General features: G+C 38.3%; 1 protein-coding gene across 1 annotated transcript in view; it reads left to right on the top strand.

Annotated features, from left to right (window-relative positions):
* kif6 (kinesin family member 6) overlaps positions 1-16,665 on the top strand; it is a 153,546-nt gene extending 136,881 nt beyond the window's left edge. The window contains exons 16-18 of the mRNA XM_016561695.1: positions 1,558-1,625; positions 14,440-14,555; positions 16,505-16,665. Coding sequence (XP_016417181.1) covers positions 1,558-1,625; positions 14,440-14,555; positions 16,505-16,518 — 198 coding nt within the window. The 3' untranslated portion in view covers positions 16,519-16,665. The remainder of the gene's footprint in view (positions 1-1,557; positions 1,626-14,439; positions 14,556-16,504) is intronic.
* The last annotated feature ends 2,529 nt before the right edge of the window (positions 16,666-19,194 follow it).

Genomic DNA, 19,194 nt, shown 5'->3' with positions numbered 1-19,194 from the left:
ACTTTTTGATGCTTTAATTTTTGATTCTTTTTTTTTTTTTTGCAAAATTTCTTTTGCAATAATCTGCTGATTTTCTTCTTTAAAAAGAGACCAACCGTAGGTCTGTATTCCAAAGTGTTCATAAATGACAACAATTTAAGTTTGAATAGTGCACTTTCATGCCTATATTAAAAAATGAGGGGTGACAGTTAAAGGGGGCTACAAATGGACATTTTTTATACTTTTGCAGTTTTTTTGGTTTACAGTTTCTTTGAACACAGCCACCACCAAGTTGCACATTTACATATTATTTTCAAAACTGCTAAACTTAAGTTCAAATCCTAACATAATACAGAACACAAATTCCAAGTATGGGTCACCATACTTGGCCACACGTCACTTTACTTCATATTGAAATATATTCTAATTCAAAAAAAATAATAATAAAAATAAAATAAATTCTATGAAAACAATTAGATTAGTTGAACACCTATATAAGTGTTAGTTACGTGTTAGTTTTTTTAAAAACCACTAGGACACATTTAGTTAAGTCAGTTTTTCAAAGCTCTTCACCCAGTTCTCCTAAATCAACGTTCAGCTTGTCACAGCAGTTAATTTCACATTAAAATTGCATTTAAACTAACAAGTTTTGAGAAATGGGTCTTAGTGGTTGTAAAAAAATATATAATAATAATAAAATAAATTAATATTTTTTTATTATTTTTATTTATTAATTTATTATTATTATTATTATTTAATAAAATAAATAAAAAATTATAAAATCAAGTCTCTAGATATCCAGAAAGCTTGTAGTATTTTGATTCTCATATGAACAGAACTTTTTTTTTTACTCCTCCTTCACAGTGTGTCCAAAATTAGCTCCTTAGACAATTTTCAGAAGAAAAAAAATTTCATTAAAGACCCTCATTGGATTTTTGTTGTGAGATAAACCAATTTGATTGTGAAGAAGCAAAACAGGAAGTCTGTCTTTATTTTGGAGAAGCTTTAATTACACAAAATACTTTGTATCACTGCCACATCAAGCTGATACCATCATGGTAATTTTGTTGCAGATTTATAAATATTAGTAAATCTTCTCATAGACTTTTAAGTACTTTCTTAACTGACCACTCTGCTGGATGCTATGACCAAGCAAATCTGCTCAGCTTAACAACAGGCCAGCCATTTGTGCTTGGCCCCACAACTGCTGCTTGTAATAATGGTTTTCCCTTCTTATTTTTCTGCTCTAAAACATTGTTTCAAAGCAGCTTCACAGATTTTCATGATGTTAATGCCCAGTAGTCCATATTTGGCAGTTTAGAGCTGGGCGTTATTATGCTTTAGTTGTGAAAACAATATAAACAATCAAGACTTATTTGTCTGCCAAACACTAGCTGCAACTAGGTGGTGCTATAAAATTCAAAACTAAAAATTGTATGCATTGTTTTGTTCCATATATTGATTTTCTTTTAATTAATTAATTAAATCTTATGATAAGCTAGAATTGTTATATTGGCATAAAGTATATCATTCTTCATTGTATGATATGATTCAAATTATTGTAACATTCTTCATCAGGGTCACAGTGCAGAGAACACAGGAAGCAGTCAAAGTCATGTCAGCCCTCTCAGCTGCATGTTAACCAGGTGACAATGTTATATGTTTATATGTGTGTGTGTGTGTGTGTGTTCTTGAATATATGGTTTATGAGGACACAAATGTGTATTTGTGTTTGCGTTGCAATACAAGGGTAATAAAACGCAAACATGGTTTATGAGGACACTTCCTGTGGCTTAAATAAACATACTTGTAATGAATCCACTGAGGCAAGTCGAAGTAGAACCCATGTGCAGTTTTAATGAAGTCCAAAACATAAACAAATGCAAGATGAACAGAGACTAGACTTGGCATGAAGAAACATGAACTTACGCATGGATAGAAACTCACCAGCAGTGGTAACAAGAACAAAGCTAGACAAATGGACAATGAAACATGAGGGCTATATATATCAAACAAAGGGGTCACATGACACAATCTAACCAATGAGAACATAACACATACAATAGAGGAACCAATGAGAACAAGATACATGAACAAAAGGAACACATGGCAGGGTCAGGGAAACACATGACAATGACAAGAGAATACAAAATAAAACACAAGAAAACTTAAACAAGAAACAAAACCCAAAAACCAGCATGACATAGCTCCCCTCTAAGGGCGGCTCCAAATGCCCTAACATAACACCCACCCCAACCCAAACTAAACTCAAAAAGTCCAGGAGGGTGGTGAAGTGGAGGCATAACAGGAGGAGGGATAGAGGGCCAGGCCATGAAGGGCCTGGACCGTGGAGCAGTGGTGAACCTGGACCGTGGAACAATGGCAAGTCTGGACCATGGAGCAGAGATGGGCCTGGATCGTGGAGCAATGACGGAAACCATGGACTGTGGTGCAGAGGTGGGCCTGAACCTGGTCCGTGGTGCAGTGGTGGAAACCATGGTGGAGCCGGCAGAGCAGGCGGGACCGACGATCCCCATGGTGGAGCAGATGACCACCAGGGTGGAGCAGGCAACCAGAGCAGAGCAGGTGACCAAGGTGAAGCCTGCGGAGCAGAAGACCACCACAGGTCAGGAGGCCATGGTGGAGCAGAGACATGGACAGACCACCTGGCCATGACAGAACAGACAGAGTAACCTTGAACGGCTTTTGTGGCCGTGACATGACAGGCAGAATATCCTTGAACAGCCTCAGTGACCGTAGCATGACAGACAGAGAGTGTGTGAGCGGGCTTCATGGCCATGACATGACAGGCAGAGTTTTTAGGGACGACCTCCTTGGCCATGGCAGGACAGGCAGAGAGTTCAAGGACGGCCTCCTTGGATATGGCAGGACAGGCAGAGAGTTCAGGGATGGCCTTTTTGGCCGTGACAGGGCAGGCAGAGAGTTCAGGGATGGCCTCCTTGACTGTGACAGGACTGACTGTGAGTTCAGAGATGGCCTCCCTGGCCATGACAGGTTTTAAATGCATGCATTTTTTCCTCAATGCGCTAATAGTAGTTACTGAAAGTACTTTACTAAAGTAACTCATATTTCTTCCACCAATTACTTTGTCATAGCTCTACACAATTAGTCCTTTCCTCATTTCCTTAAATCAGACCAGACCCCTGTACTGCAGGATAAACCTGAACGTCCCAGTGCTTGACAGTGGAAATATGCACTCAAACAAGACTATCCCAGATTATGTCCCACTGGCAGAGGCCGTACCAGGCTCTCTATAGCAGCCTGTCCAGGTCCAGCAGCTCCACCAAGGTCTCACTGCTCAGCTGAATGAAAGCGTACATAAAAATGTTTATTTTTCCAATCTGTTTTATGTATTGTTAATTAAATTTTGATGTTGTTTTTCTGATGTTGAATTGAAGTTATTTTGTAATTAGTTGTAAAAAGTACTTTTAGTATAGAACAATTTATTTTCATTTGCAAATGTTATTCAGAGGCAAAAAAAAATTAGTCATTTACAAATTTTGCTTTGCAAAAATTAACAATTTCCAGAACTACTACTTGTCTTTTATTTACAAGTGTCAACTAAAACAATGCACAGAAATGACTTTGCTTCATTTACAAATAACTAAACAACTTTTCATTTTTAAGTTTCCCAGCAGCACCATTTTCTCCAGAACTGTCCTAAAAGAAGAGAAAAAGGAAAGAAAATTATTAAGACAGGGCTGCAATCTTAAAGTTAGAAAATATGACAGCAGGACGTGCATACAAAATACTTCAGAAATCCTATTTCTAGATCATCAAGTTTGCCTAAAACATTTGTGGACATATCTTGCAGGACAACACTACAAAAATAAATAAATAAAAATAAAAAATGAAATAAAATAAAAATACAAGTGAAAGACTTGTCTACTTATTAAGTAGCCTTATAGGCCTACTTGTCTTATTGTTGTAGGCTTTATATATGGGTGAGGGTTAATTGTTGCGAACACAAGAGGTCCTAGTAGAAATATTACAGATGGGTAATGCCTTACCTCAGACAATGGCAGAGTTTTTGTCCCAAGTAAAGGAATTATCAAATTCAGCCCTCAGTTTAATAAATACAAGAACTTTTGCCTCAGACGACCTAACAAATGAATCTGTGCAGTGGTATTGTTAGTTTAAGTTCACATTTTTTTAAGACCCCTGACTTTTAACATTTGTTTCACTAGCTATTTGAGTAAATTAAAACACAATACTTACATTTATAAGTGTATTCCTCGGCCGCCACAGAACCATCACCCGCTATTTTGTTTGAATAAAAGTCCCATCGTCACTGGCGCGCTATGAATTCTGGGATAGGGTAGGCTGCGAAGGATCCATCTGTTGTATCCTTCATTTTCCTGGGAAACGAAGGGCGCATTTGAAGTCGCGTTCGAATTGCGGCAGCCTTTGCCGCGCCGCGGTGACGCAATCGGCCTTCAAATGCAGCCTTCAGAGGATGCATCGTGAATTGGGATGGTCTTCGCCGCGCCGCCGTGTCACAATCGGCTTTCAAATGCAGCCTTCATAGGACGCGGTCTTTGAATTGGGACATCCTTCGTCATGCTGCCGTGATGCAATCGGCCTTCAAATGGGTCCTTTAAAGGATGTACACCCTATTGCATGAATTGGGATGCAGCTATCATGGCTGAGGGCTCTGGCATGGTAGGTAATGGAGAATTGTGGAGTTCCTCATCCATAGTCCCCACAGTAAATGAGGAACCACTCAGCAGAAGGACATGGTCTATGTATTTCGCCAGGGACTAGTGTATCTTTCCCTCTGGAAGCCGTGAACAAATGGGTTAATTTTACGAAAAATGTCTTTTAATGCCACATCATTGAAATTAACTAGGTGACAGAGTCCACAGAATTCCTTCATGTAGTTCTCTATGCATCAATCCCCTTGACAGAGGCAAAGCAAGGAAACTACTGTGTTCATTGTAACGGGTCTAGCTTTCTGTAATGAATTCACTGAGGCAAGTTGAGTTGAACCCATGTGCAGTTTTAATGAAGTCCAAAACATAAACAAATGCAAGATAAACAGAGAATAGACTTGACATGAACAAACATGAACTTAAGCATGGACATCACCAACAGTGGTAACATGAACAAAGCTAGACAAATGGACAATGAATCATGGGGGTTATATATATCGAACAAAGGGGTCACATGATATAATCCAACCAATGAGAACATGACATACAACAAAGGAACCAATGAGAACAAGACACATGAACAAAAGGACCACATGGCAGGATCACATGACAATGACAAGAGAATACAAAATAAAAGACAAGAAACCTAAACAAGAAACAAAACCAGCGTGACTGTGTTTTTTGAAATTCAAAAATTGCTAGTGGTTTTCTGTGAGGGGTAGGTTTAGGGTTATGGCAAGGGGTTAGAAACACAGTTTATACAGTATAAAAACCAATGTGCCTATGGAGAGTCCCCGTAGCCCGCATATACAAGTCTGTGGTGTGTGTGTGTGTGTGTGTGTGTGTTAAATGTTTTACGTGTTTACAGTTTGCTTCTTGTGAAATATGTCCATGGTTGCATGGGGCCCAAGCTGCGGAAAGTGAGAAACAAACAAGTGAGAATTAGTTACAGTAACAAACAAATATAAATGTTAACCTTTTTCATTGCCATCAATCATTGCTTATGCCAGCAGCCAATTAAATAATCAAATAGAAATAACATTGTTACATGCAAAAACTGTCCAAGTATTTGGTGACAGCAGACTTTACATCATAAAGTTATCCTGCTGTATTTTCCAACATAACTGACTACATTTGTCCTCACTGCTATATAAAGGCAAGAATAAAATCTCTATTACTTTGTTTTTAAGCTATGCAAAACCCTAGTGATCAGATTCTGTTATGCAGCTTTCCAGATAGTTCAGCATCTCGGTTACTACTTAATAACTCTACAAAAGAAGTTTGTTCAATCAACTTCATTACATCAAGAAAAACTTTTCCATGCAACTAGTTTAGATCAGATATCAAGACTAAAACAAGTTCATATGAACTTTGTTGAAACAACATAACTTTGTTACTTTGTCACTAACTAGCAGTAGCACAGGTTAACATGATAAAGACAAGTCCATTTATTTAGCGGTTTAGAGCTGGGCGATAGTATGGTTTACTTTTGACAACGTGTAACATAAAGGATAAGCAAGTAAAAGAAACTGATCTCAGTACAGTTACTGCTTATTTAGTAGTAGTAGCAGATACTGTTCACCATAAATCTGCATGCACAAATGCCACTATTGAGCACAATGGTAACGACAAAAACTCAAAAACATAAATCTTCTAAACTCTTCTAAATCACTGAAGTAACAAACAATTGAACACTAACTTTGAGTGTAACTGAGTGTAAAACATTTTGCAAACATACAGTACACTGAGCAATATTTAGGATTCATTTTTAGGATGTTTTATCATTTACCACGGGTCCTTTTTATTCTGTAACAGTAATCCAAAAGGTGATCACACTGATCCTCAAGACAGAAGACAAAGGGAACAAATATCTTTCTCTTGCAGAGGTCGGAGGTAAGATCTGATGTGATTCTGCATGATAAATTAAAGATTCAGGGGTGTAAAGAACTTCAGTAATTGTACCTCATTACTTAAACATGCACTTACATTAATAAACTTCTAATGAAAGCCTTATTTGGTCACACTTTATTTTAAGGTCCAGTTCTCGCTATTAACAAACCATTAACTATGACTTTTGTCGTGGTTCAGAGCTTCAGATATGAGGGATAAAATGTTTTGTTCAGTGCCCTGAAATGCCTCAGCAGCAGGGACAGACCGAACTCTGGAACCAAGGAATCAGTTGCATAGTTGGTGCCCAGCACTCTTTGGTGGGTAAGCCTCTACTGACGCTATCTTGCACCCTGATATCCTGTGAATGGAAGATGGGTGCTGGACTCTGAAAGCTAATTTGCAAAGAGTACCAGTGTAAAACTGACACCTGAGCCTCCTGAAACACAAACTGTGGCAGACCAAGAGGAGCTAATAACTCTTCTCAAGTCCAGCCTCTTCTTGGGCTGCTGGCAAAATGTCACACAAGACGATTGAAAGTAATGCCATAGCCAGAAAGCCCTGACTGCGAGATTGATACATTCAACAGGAAGGACTTCTCTATATCTTTAAAATCAGTCAGGTTCAATCACAGATGCACGAAGGGCTAAATCTGAAAAGTCCTGACAAAGTTACTTCACCACTTCCAGCATTGTTCGGTGTTTAGGTGAGATTATAGCCTGGTTGGCAAGCCATTTTCTTTATCTTAAAGTGCCCCTATTATGCCTTTTCGAATATTACCTTTCATGCAGTGTTTCATGTAGCTGTATGTGAACATAAACTATCTGCAAAGTTGTGAAGCTGACAGTGCATGATAAATAAAGTTATTGTCTATCAACAAAAAAAAGAGTCGGCTCGCAATCGCCTAAACGAGTCATCAGGAATTCAAATCGTATTCTTTTACGGCTCTACGTCACGAAGTAACACATTTGCATAATGTCTGCCCACGTTCTACATCACCAACTTGCCCGCCCACAAACAGTAAAATTTCCGTGTGGTTAACATCATGTCGAGAAGACGCTGTATCCTACGCTGTGAGAGTTAATTTGTTTTATCACATCTTATAATTACCACAAACTTGTTAACACTTGACACTTACCACTGAGAAACGTCCTGCTCCAGTCGTGCTTGCGAATCAGTCTCTTGTCGATCAGCCACTTCAACCGTTTCATCATCAGACTCCGGCTCGAATTGGTAAGGTACAATCGATACCATCTTTTCTATGTATTGACATGAGTGAGTGAGTGAGTGACGTGACATGTGGCCAAGTATGGTGACCCATACTCGGAATTAGTGCTCTGCATTTACCCATCCAAAGTGCACACACACAGCAGTGAACACACACCGTGAACACACACCCGGAGCAGTGGGCAGCCATTTTTGCTGCGGCGCCCGGGGAGCAGTTGGGGGTTCGGTGCCTTGCTCAAGGGCACCTCAGTCATGGTATTGAGGGTGGAAGTAATACTACTAAGACTGATTCCAAGGAAATTATAAGTAGGCTGGCCTCTATGAGGTTAAGTGTTCCAGATCATGTTAAGAATCTGGGTGTTATAATAGATTCGGCTTTAGTTTTTGATAAACAGGTTACTAGTGTTGTGAAGGCTGCATTTTATCAACTCAGAATTATTTCTAAGCTGAAATCAATTCTCTCGTTTAAGGACCTGGAGACTGTTATTCATACTTTTGTATCATCACGCATTGATTATTGTAATTCTTTATATATATAGCCAAGTCAAGTCAAGTCACCTTTATTTGTATAGCGCTTTATACAATACTGGTTGTGTCAAAGCAGCTTTACAAAGTCAAACAGGAAAATAGTTTGTCAATGATGCAAGAAGACAATAGTCAAGTCAAGTCAAGTCACCTTTATTTATATAGCACTTTTAACAATACAGATTGTGTCAAAGCAACTGTACAGCTTTAATTAGGAAAATAGTGTGTCAATAATGCAAAGTGACAACAGTAAACACTCATTTTTCAGTTAAAGGCAGTTCATCATTGAATTCAGTGATCTCATCATCCAGCTCAGTTCAGTTTAAATAGTATCTGTGCAATCAAGTCAACGATATCGCTGGAAATGAAGTGTCCCCAACTAAGCAAGCCAGAGGCGACAGCGGCAAGGAACCAAAACTCCATCGGTGACAGAATGGAGAAAAAACCTTGGGAGAAACCAGGCTCAGTCGGGGGGCCAGTTCTCCTCTGGCCAGACGAAACCAGCAGTTCAATTCCAGGCTGCATCAAAGTCACATTGTGCAGAGGACTCAACTGGCTCCTGTGGTCTTGTCCCGGTGGCCGTCTAGAAGACTAGGTCTTTACTGGGGATCTGTCTCTGGGGCTCATCTAGTTGTCCTAATCTCCGCTGACATTCAGGGCTGTAGAGGTCATCTCTAGGTGCTGATCCACCATCTGGTCTGGATACGACCAGATGAAGTTAAAAATACAGTGAAGTTAAAAATACAGTGAAGACCTCAGATCTTGGAATACACTTTATTGATGATGCGAACCAAATACAGGTAAGCAAATGAGGTCAGAAGAACGCAACGTGCTGCAATTTCTTTCTAATCGCTTTTCTAGTACCGTACAGTTAGTTTTAGGTTCGATATTCACCGTGCATTCGCTTTCCCTTACCACTGATTCACAGAGTCGACAGTCACAAAGATATCACTGCCATTAGTGATTCGTTTATCAATATGCAACCACTTTATATCAACGTAAAAAAAGGAATTCAAAACCGCCTATGTGCACTGTAGCTGCAAATTTAAACTGGAGAAAGCTTTGATGTCAAGGGACCATCTAACAATTCCACCGACTGGGTTGAAACATCCAATGTATTTTAATTGAAATCACTTTTAACATTTAAAATAACACACTGTCAAACTGTAAATATTTTATTACTCATAGTTATTTACTACAGGTGAGATTTTGCCAATAACTCCCTCCATATGTGTACAGTACACAATTATTTTCTTAAAAAAATTTTTTTTTTCATGTTCCAACGGTTGTAGTACATTGCTAGATACAAAACTGACTTACTACAGGTTAGATTTAGCCAATATCGCCCTTAGGGTATGTACAGTATGCAAATTTATATTAAAAAAAAAAACTACTACAGTAATTCGCCAAAAGGTTTTTTTTTTGTCATGTTCCAAAGGTTGTAGTATGCAGTGATGGGCAGTAGTGTCGCTACAAGTAGTGACGCTACTAGCTTAACTACATTTCTCAGTAGCGTGGTGGTAGCATCGCTGGTTTCTTAATCAAATAGCTTTTCAGTAGCGAAGCTCTTTTTTTTATCAAGTAGCGCGGTAGCGTCAACAAAAGCTACATCATTCAAAACATTCTGAAGCTCAAGCTCAAATCAGAAATATAACTGCTAAGGATCACTTATCCTGAACCAGTAAAAGTGACTCCACTGCCGCTAAACCTCGTATCTCCATTGGCTCCTCAAACTGTCAGTCAAACCTCATTAATCCTCCCACCTCTCTTGTGAATGAAGTGCGACGCGCAGTTTGGAGCATCTCAGCTTGTTTGCAGTCTGAAGGTAAATAAAATAAGCATAACAGTCATAACAGTGAAAGCTAACACCGTGTTTCCTGATGATATCTCCCAAGGGTAACATGTAAAGTAACGGCCCGTGGGCAGCCATTTTTGCTGCGGCGCCCGGGGAGCAGTTGGGGGTTCGGTGCCTTGCTCAAGGGCACCTCAGTCATGGTATTGAGGGTGGAAGTAATACTACTAAGACTGATTCCAAGGAAATTATAAGTAGGCTGGCCTCTATGAGGTTAAGTGTTCCAGATCATGTTAAGAATCTGGGTGTTATAATAGATTCGGCTTTAGTTTTTGATAAACAGGTTACTAGTGTTGTGAAGGCTGCATTTTATCAACTCAGAATTATTTCTAAGCTGAAATCAATTCTCTCGTTTAAGGACCTGGAGACTGTTATTCATACTTTTGTATCATCACGCATTGATTATTGTAATTCTTTATATATATAGCCAAGTCAAGTCAAGTCACCTTTATTTGTATAGCGCTTTATACAATACTGGTTGTGTCAAAGCAGCTTTACAAAGTCAAACAGGTGATTTAACAAGTTTATACAAATCTTCCTCTCCTATAGTACAGAATGAGTGGAATTTTTCCTCAGGCGATCTATAGCACACTATCTGATGCGGTACTGTAGCTGACGGCTGCATGGTTACAATTTTATCTCTAATAGTATCGATCTTGGAAGTAAAGTAGTTCATAAAGTCATTATTGCTGTGCTGTTGGGAAATGTCAACACCTGTTGATGCTTTATTTTTCGTAAATTTAGCCACTGTATTGAATAAATACTTGGGGTTATGTTTATTTTCTTCTAAAAGAGACGAAAAGTAATCAGATCTAGCAGTTTTTAGTGCTTTTCTGTAGGATAGGTTACTTTCCCGCCAAGCAATATGAAATACCTCTAGTTTTGTTTTCCTCCAGCTGCGCTCCATTTTCCGGGCTGCTCTCTTTAGGGTGCGAGTGTGCTCATTATACCACGGTGTCAGACTGTTTTCCTTAACCTTCCTTAAGCGTAAAGGAGCAACCGTATAGCATCCACTATCCAGTGAGAGTCTCTGCTTCTTAACTGGCAGCCCTTTAGAGCGGCCTCCGAAGCACACAAAGAGCTGCTCTGAGTGTGTAAACAGCCCAGAGTGCTCGACATACACTCTAAGAGCCCAAACCGGGCAAAGTGGATTGGGACCCTGTTCACCAACTGGATTGGAGAGGGCTAGAAGGGTGATGACTTGTGCTCTAAACGGAGTGGAGAGCACTTTCAGCACATAGCCATGTCTCGGTTTGAGGACGACTCTGCAGTCATTAGGCCCAAACTCAAGACTGGAAGCACTGACTGACAGTTCTTGCAGGTCACCCACTCACTTGAACGATGCTAAAGCCAAAAGGAGGGTGGTCTTAAGCAACAGGGGCCGCAAGTCAGCCGACTGGGAGGGCCCCATTGAGCCCTGAGGACTATAGATAAGCCCCAAGTCGGCACAGTATGAGGGTGAGGCGGATTCAATCTCCGAGCTCCCCTCAGAAACTTAAACTTGACCAAGTTGTTTCTGCTGACTGACTGGCCAGCCATAAGAGAATGATTAGATGGCTGTCACATATACTTTCATGGAAGGGGTGCGCCCCTTATCCAGCAGCTCTATAGAAAGGTTAGCACATGGGACATGTCACAAGAGGATGGGACCTCGTTCCGTGCTGCACACCAGTCAGAGAAGACTGACAATTTAAGGGCATAAAGACCTCTTGTCGATGGATATCTAGCCTCCAAAATAGTATTAGTTGAACTCGCAGGGATCTGCAAAGACTCCCATTGAGGGGCCAAACATGAAGGTTCCACAGCTCTGGCCGGGGTTGCCAAATCTGCCCATAAAAGGAGGCATTGAGCCAACCTATGAAGGGAGTGTGAACTGAGACCGCCTTGGTGATTGATAAAGGCTACCATCGTCATTTTGTCCAAACAGACCAGGACGTGCCGGAAGTTTTTTAGGGCCGGCCGGAAGTTTTTTAGGGCCAGAAAAACTGCCATCATCTTGAGGCAGTTGATGTGTAAGCGCCGCTCCAGGTTTGACCAGGAGCTGGACGCCGGTCTGCCCTCATTCAGAGCTCCCCAACCCGAGTTGGAGGCATCTGTCATGACCACCTTCCTTCTGGAGGTCAGTCCCAATGGGACGCCTGATAGAAATAGGCGAGAGGTTTTCCAAGGGGCCACGGGTCTGATGCAGCAATGGGTTACCCTGAGATGAAAAAGTCCCAGGCGTCAAGCGTGGAACAGGACATGGGCTTTGAGCCAGTACTGAAGAGGCCGCATGTTGACCAGGCCCAAAGAAATCACAGAGGATGCGGCCAACATGAGGCCGAGCATCCTCTAGAAAGCCATGAGGGGATGCGAAGTCCCTAATTTGATGATGTCGCTAGTCTCTGAACAGTCAGGGAGCATTCTGGCGTAATCCATGCCTGCATTCAGACAGAATCTACATAACTTACTGTTATGTAAATAACTGTAAATGTTATGCTGGTTATCAATTTCAGAAGTTGCCCATGGTCACAAGCCTGATCTAGGCAACATGAAAACTAGGCCACACACCTCCTACAAATTGGTTTTCATGCTGTCTGTTTGCCATCATTGCTGCACATGGCCCAGATTTGGCTAAAGGGATGCATGCCACTGCCAAAGGGGTCAAAATAAGTTTTAGCAACTTAAAAAATGCATCCTTAACATCATTTTTCAATTTAAATGAAGCTGTCATAATGTAATTTATGCAACAGTTCCGCATTTCGAAGAGCAAGTACTTAGTGCACTTTGAACGATTCATTGGTTTCACTGGTTTTTAATACAGTTGAAGTGTATTACAAATATTACAATACAATGAATTATAATTTGTGTACATCTCAAAGTGTGTACTGATCTTGAATAAGCTCAAATGAAAGAAGCAAAATGGTAAAACAGATGTGCTCTGACTGAGTCAAATCAGGCAAATCTTTTTAATGTAACTGATGATATTCTTAGCATTAAACTACTTGTCACAAGCTGATTGGTTTATGTTGCATATGGAGCCAATGAGCTTGCTGCTTTACATTTAAATGGCTGATTAGCATTCGCTTGAGCATTGCAGCGCACTTTCAGAGTTCCTCTGAAACCCTCCACCTTCCCCAGCTCCACCTGTATAGATCTGCTACGGGTTATTTTATATGCTATTTGTGCAGTAGCAGTATGTCTTTAATACTCACAGCACCATATCGGCTTATGTATTGGCAGTATCAAGTTCCTGTACTTGCTTGCAGCAGCAGCGTAGCAGATCTATTCCGCCAAGACCAAATACATTAACACTGTCATATCCATTACCATGCTAAAATTTTCCCAGAATTATCATGATAGAAATATTTTTTACTTTAACATTGTGCTAGAACAGCTGCCTTTGTTCTTCTGACTGCTTGCTTGTCTTTTTCATGTTTTTCATACTTTATACTTATATTTTGTCATATTTTGTCCCATTTTTAATTAATGGATATTATGCAGTGTTACATATTTTGATTTAATATAATTGTAAATAGTAAACAGTGTTTGGGTTTATATGCAGTTTATTTGAACATCATATATCATTTTCACCAGGAAATAATTTGTACATTTTTATGGTAGTGCACATAATGGTAATGTAACCCTTCCAACTTTTAATAAATTGTGTCATTTTGTGTCAATAGACATCTGCTTGTTTATTTTACACCCAAGACAAAACACCAGTAGGGGGCCATGGGTCTTTTGATTATTTTTTTAGAGGGCCTTATTCCTCTAATGTTTGTTGTGTTTGCTTCTTAAGAAAAACATGCATCACTTGCAGAATTTTAAACTTAATTAACCCCAGCAGCCATCATCAAAAGCAAAACATCATTCTGGAGCGAGGCGCTTCTATTACCCTGCCCCTCTACTCTCATGGTGCAAACACATGCATAATCATATTATTGCATATATCTCACAAAGTTTGGGAAGGTCTGTAATACAGAATATGATGATGTATATGGGTTTTGTCTAAAATGAAACTATGATAGCATTAATACAATGATAAGAAAAAGTTAAGTTAGTTTAAATGCAAACTTTTATATTTCCTTCAGAAACTTTATTTTAGTTTATCCTGCTACCAGAGCTAACAAGCCCAACCCTGTAACTAACACAACATTTAGGTAAAAACACCTGTTTTGAAACCTGTTTGTAGAAATTCAATAAAATTATAGTCAAATAACAAAATCATTGATAAATACTGATAATGGGGCAATCATGTATCCAATCCTAACAACACCTGAAGCATCATGTCTTGGTTTGTTCATTGTGTTATAGAGCCGTGCCCCCAGCTGAATGCTCATCTACCTCTATTCCTTTAACTGGAGATAAACAGACTGATGATGATATAGAGGCCTTCATCAGAGCCAGACACAACCTGCTCAACAGCACAGGTATTATTTACACACACACACACACATGTGTTTTACTATCCTTATGGGGACTCTCCATAGGCGTAATGGTGTTTACAGTATACTGTACAAACCGTATATTCTATCGTCCTACACCAAGCCATCACAGAAAACCTTCTGCATTTTTACATTCTCAAAAAACTCATTCTGTATGATGTATAAGCTTGTTTCCCCATGGGGACCTCAATTTAGGTCCCCATGGTGACAAGAGTCACCTTGAGTCAGTGTGTATTCAGGTTTAAGTCCCCACCAGGATAGAAAAACATGTACACACACACACACATAAACACACAAACAAACACACACACACATACATTGACCTAAGGAAACATTTTAATTATTAAAAATATTTAAATATTAAAATGTATGAAGTAATAAACTTTGGGTTTAACAGGTGAGTGCATAAGTAAACAACTGTCACAAATGGAAAGAGACTTGATTTAAACATCTGAAAAATTCAGTTGAATCATTTGAAAGGGTATTTACAAAAAAAATAATAAAACTGGTTAGCCACAATATATTATTTTACTAAGGATATTCAGGATATATCACATATAGCATATAGTTTAGTTAAAGTATACTAGCTGCTAATGATCTCAGTGCTTTTAGTGTTCATGGTGTAAGTTGAATTAAAAGGGCACGTTGGACAAATAATTTTAACCACAAAATGTTAAACCAAAAATACTATAGAATTTCTACCCGCAACAGCAAACTTCCATCAGTCTATTCCCACATCACTTGTCCTGTGTAGGGTAATAGGAATAGCTGTATCCCTAAAAAGAGTTACAGGTGTGATACTAACCTTCATGACTGTAAATCTCTGTTTCACAGTGATATCATCTAATGATATGATATTACTTTGGGGCATATGGAGGTTACTGATATATTGTACATCATCACATATGACTGTGCTTACATATCTTGACGAGATGAACACTCTTTACTATATTTTAGGTAACACTTTAGTTTAGGGACCAAATCTCACTATTACCTAGTTGTTTATTAGTATGTGTATTTCTAGTATACTGGCTGTTTATTAGCACTTATAAAGCACATATTAATGCCTTATTCTGCATGACCATATTTTAGCTCCCTTGACCCTATCCCATACTTAAACTTAACAACTACCTTATTAACTATTAATAAGCAAACAAAATAGTTAATAGTGTGAATTGGACCTTAAAATAAAATGTTACCATATTTTCTCTCAGTCACCTGAAGGACATTGCTGCCATTGCATTTACATATGTTTGACCAGCAGGTGTCCTCAATGTGAAGTGTTTTGATCAGTTTTTCAGAATTGGCCTGAGGGAAGAAACTGTTCCTGTGTCTGGCCGTTCTGGTGCCTTTTGCCTTTTGATGGCAAAGGCAAATAAACAAAGTACATAAAACACAAATTATTTTGATAACAACAGTAAAGGTAAAAGCAAATGTACAACGATCAGTAAAAGCTGTCATGGTGTTTTATCAATGGTGGTGTGATTTCATTGGCAGTGGTAGGTGAGGTCATTGGAGTGAGACAGGAGCAAATCTCTTACAGCATGGATGACCAATGACAGTTATCTAAGAAAGTCTAAATAAAATAGATACCACAACAGATACCACACAAAGATGTATTAAATAAAAGTAATATTATATTTAATCAAATAATTAAATGTATATATTTTTTATTGATTTAGATGTTATCATATAAGGCAGAGGCAACTCTTTTAACTTTCTACTGTGTCTAAAAGGTTTCCAAGTGGCTTCTCAGATAAACCTGGTAAATAAATCAATTTAAAATTGACATACATCAAATCATGAGAAATCATCATTTCATCGTACTTTCAAAGTTATGTGATGTTTGCCTTCTCTACAGTACACTTTGTGGCATATAGATGGCCTTAATGTTTCTAACCTGATTTGATCATTATAATGTCTCTTTGTTTCAGGAGTGGCAAAATAAGAACAGTTATAGATAAGAACAGAGGAGGACAAACAATGAAAAGTCACACATTTCTGCAAAACTCTGGGCCAGGTAGATCATTAAAGGACACCTTAATGACTCTTAAACATGTCAAAACCCTCATGTCACTGGCTCAGAAGGAGACACTGGCACACTGACAAATATAACAGCATCAATTTATATTACATATGTCCATTTACAACCTGGCTGGTTATTGATCTGTTCTGTTACCTTTTAGTGGAAAACTTGCTGAAATGAGGAGATCAATTTAAGGGTAATGTAGTTGCATAGCAACCAAATAAATCATTGGTAAAGGCACTTGAACAAATGTTTAGTTTTTACAAGCTATCATAAAGTGTTAACCTGATCAAAGCTCTGTCTCCCTGCCTAACACAATATAATCGTATTCACATAGTGGTGAAATCATATCCTTTGTTTGATTGTTTGTTTGTTGACACTATCATTTATTGTCTTGTATATATACAAGTTCTTCTGTAAAATAATGTCTGTTTCTTGTTGTTTTATGTTCTTTGGTCCGTTATAAAGCTGTTGATAAAATCTTTTTGGTCATTTCGCTATTTATTTCGCTGTTTTATGACATGTTGAACTACACCCGACTTTGAGTCATTCACATTAAATGCCTGTAGTTTTTTTTTTTTTTTTTTGAGGTGTAAAAAGATTATTTTTTCAATCAATGGTAAATTGGTCTTTTCTGCTTAGAGCCTCTTTTGGGAGAATGCAAGTGGAGTTGAGATATTTTTTCAAGAACTTATTTAACAGTGAACAAATGCTCATACGTGTTCTATAAACACCAGTATTTACAATTTATAAAGAGTTATATTTCATAGATGCAATATACAATAAATGCTATTTTAGATATTCCAAATTGTAGTCTTTAATTTGTTAATAGCAACCATTTGACATTTCTCTGCTCAAAAATCTTAAGACTGAGATCTGGTCATTTTTGTTTTATGATGCACTATTTTGCATGACTATGAATAGATTTGTTTGAGCAATGAGGTTCTGAGCAGTAATTTGCATAAGGGAGCAGCACTTTCTTTCATCAGATTGAACAGGCGTAAAGTGGCCTTTCTTTGCTTCCTATATTCTGGAATATTCCAGCAATGTACAGTACAGATCACGTGTCAATACATATAATGTTTATAAAATTATATGATGATTGTGTACAATAACATGGTAATTTATAAGGTTGCTCAATCTCAATTTAATTAGACATTGTAATGTAAAATCTGGGAACAGAACCAGCTGTTCTGTTCATTTCTAAGTTTTAGACAAATTAATAAAACAGTTTTATTAGGCTTAACATTGATTATATTAGGACATCTTAATTGTAAAATAATTCAGTATATACAGGCAATAAGTCACACATATCAAACATTTTTCAAATTACATTAATGGTAGCAGACCCTTGACTCTCAAAACTGCTCCATTATTTTATTATTTATTCATTTATTTATTTTAGAGCCTTGGTGTCTGAGACATTTTATGCTTGGAATATCTTCTTTAGAGGCAAAACATCAACCACTATGGCTCACTTTATTGCATGATGTATTATTGGATGGTTGATATCACAGGAAGCAATGTTCTACTCAAACAGTGCATGGTATCAAACATCCACTTAGATTCTACCAGACCAATGAGGAATCATTCCATATTTCTCTTCATACTATGGAGCATTTCAATTGCTGTACAGAATGTTCTCAATGACACATTTTATTTTAGGAATACTTAGCTGATGGATTCAGCAACATAGCTGATGACGATTAGAAAGAAACCTCTGTAAATAATCTAATTATCTAGTTGAATTCATTTGCCATTACTTTAATAACCCATGGACAACCATTTTGTGCACAATTAATGATACAGTCCTAATATATTACCTGTAATATCCATGGGAAACAATCTGTTGCTAGAAGATTTTTCAATATTTAATAAATTTTCAGAGTAATGGATATTTGACTGAATCTGATTTACAGTGGTCCAAAAGGTATTGCTGAGTGTGTGTGTGTTTTTTAAAGCATAGGGTACAGCTCATGTTAGACGTTAAAGGGGTCATATGATACGATTTAAGAAGGCGTAACTTTGATTCTCGCTGTAGTATTGTTGTCGTGGAGACGCTGTGTTGCGAAAGCAAAAATACTTTGTTTGGTCTTCCAAAAGAGGACACAACTAGAAATCAGTGGTTAAGTTGTATTTACAACACTGTTCCAGAACAGTTTAAACCAAATATTCAGATGTGTGCAGCGCATTTTACGAAGGATTGCTTCCTGAACCAGGGAGAGTAGCCTACAATGCCAGCTGTTCTGACTCACAGCCTGTAAGTATGTTTTCATATTTAAAGAATTTGCCACTGACTATTCAAATGCGAGTTTTGAGCATTTTAGAGTACCGCTTGTTGTTTGTTGTTTCTCCGTTCACAAATGCGGACATGTTTTATGCAACGCAATGCGTAAAAAGACAGTATAAGTCATTATAATCAGTAATTATGTTTCCACTGGATGCAACAGATGCCTCGTTTATAATAATGGGTTTTATTGTTTTTGTCTCGTCGCACTAGGACACGGCAATAAAATATGGTAAGGGGCGTAACATTTCTGTCACACGCTTGAGGTATTCGGCCAATCACAACGCACTGGATAGCTGGCCAATCACAGC

This window comes from Sinocyclocheilus rhinocerous, unplaced genomic scaffold (genome assembly GCF_001515625.1).
Source record: "Sinocyclocheilus rhinocerous isolate Xijiao unplaced genomic scaffold, SAMN03320098_v1.1 scaffold949, whole genome shotgun sequence".
Lineage (NCBI taxonomy): Eukaryota > Metazoa > Chordata > Actinopteri > Cypriniformes > Cyprinidae > Sinocyclocheilus > Sinocyclocheilus rhinocerous.
Note: the sequence above shows the minus strand (reverse complement) of the source record. Positions and strands in the feature narration are given on the sequence as shown.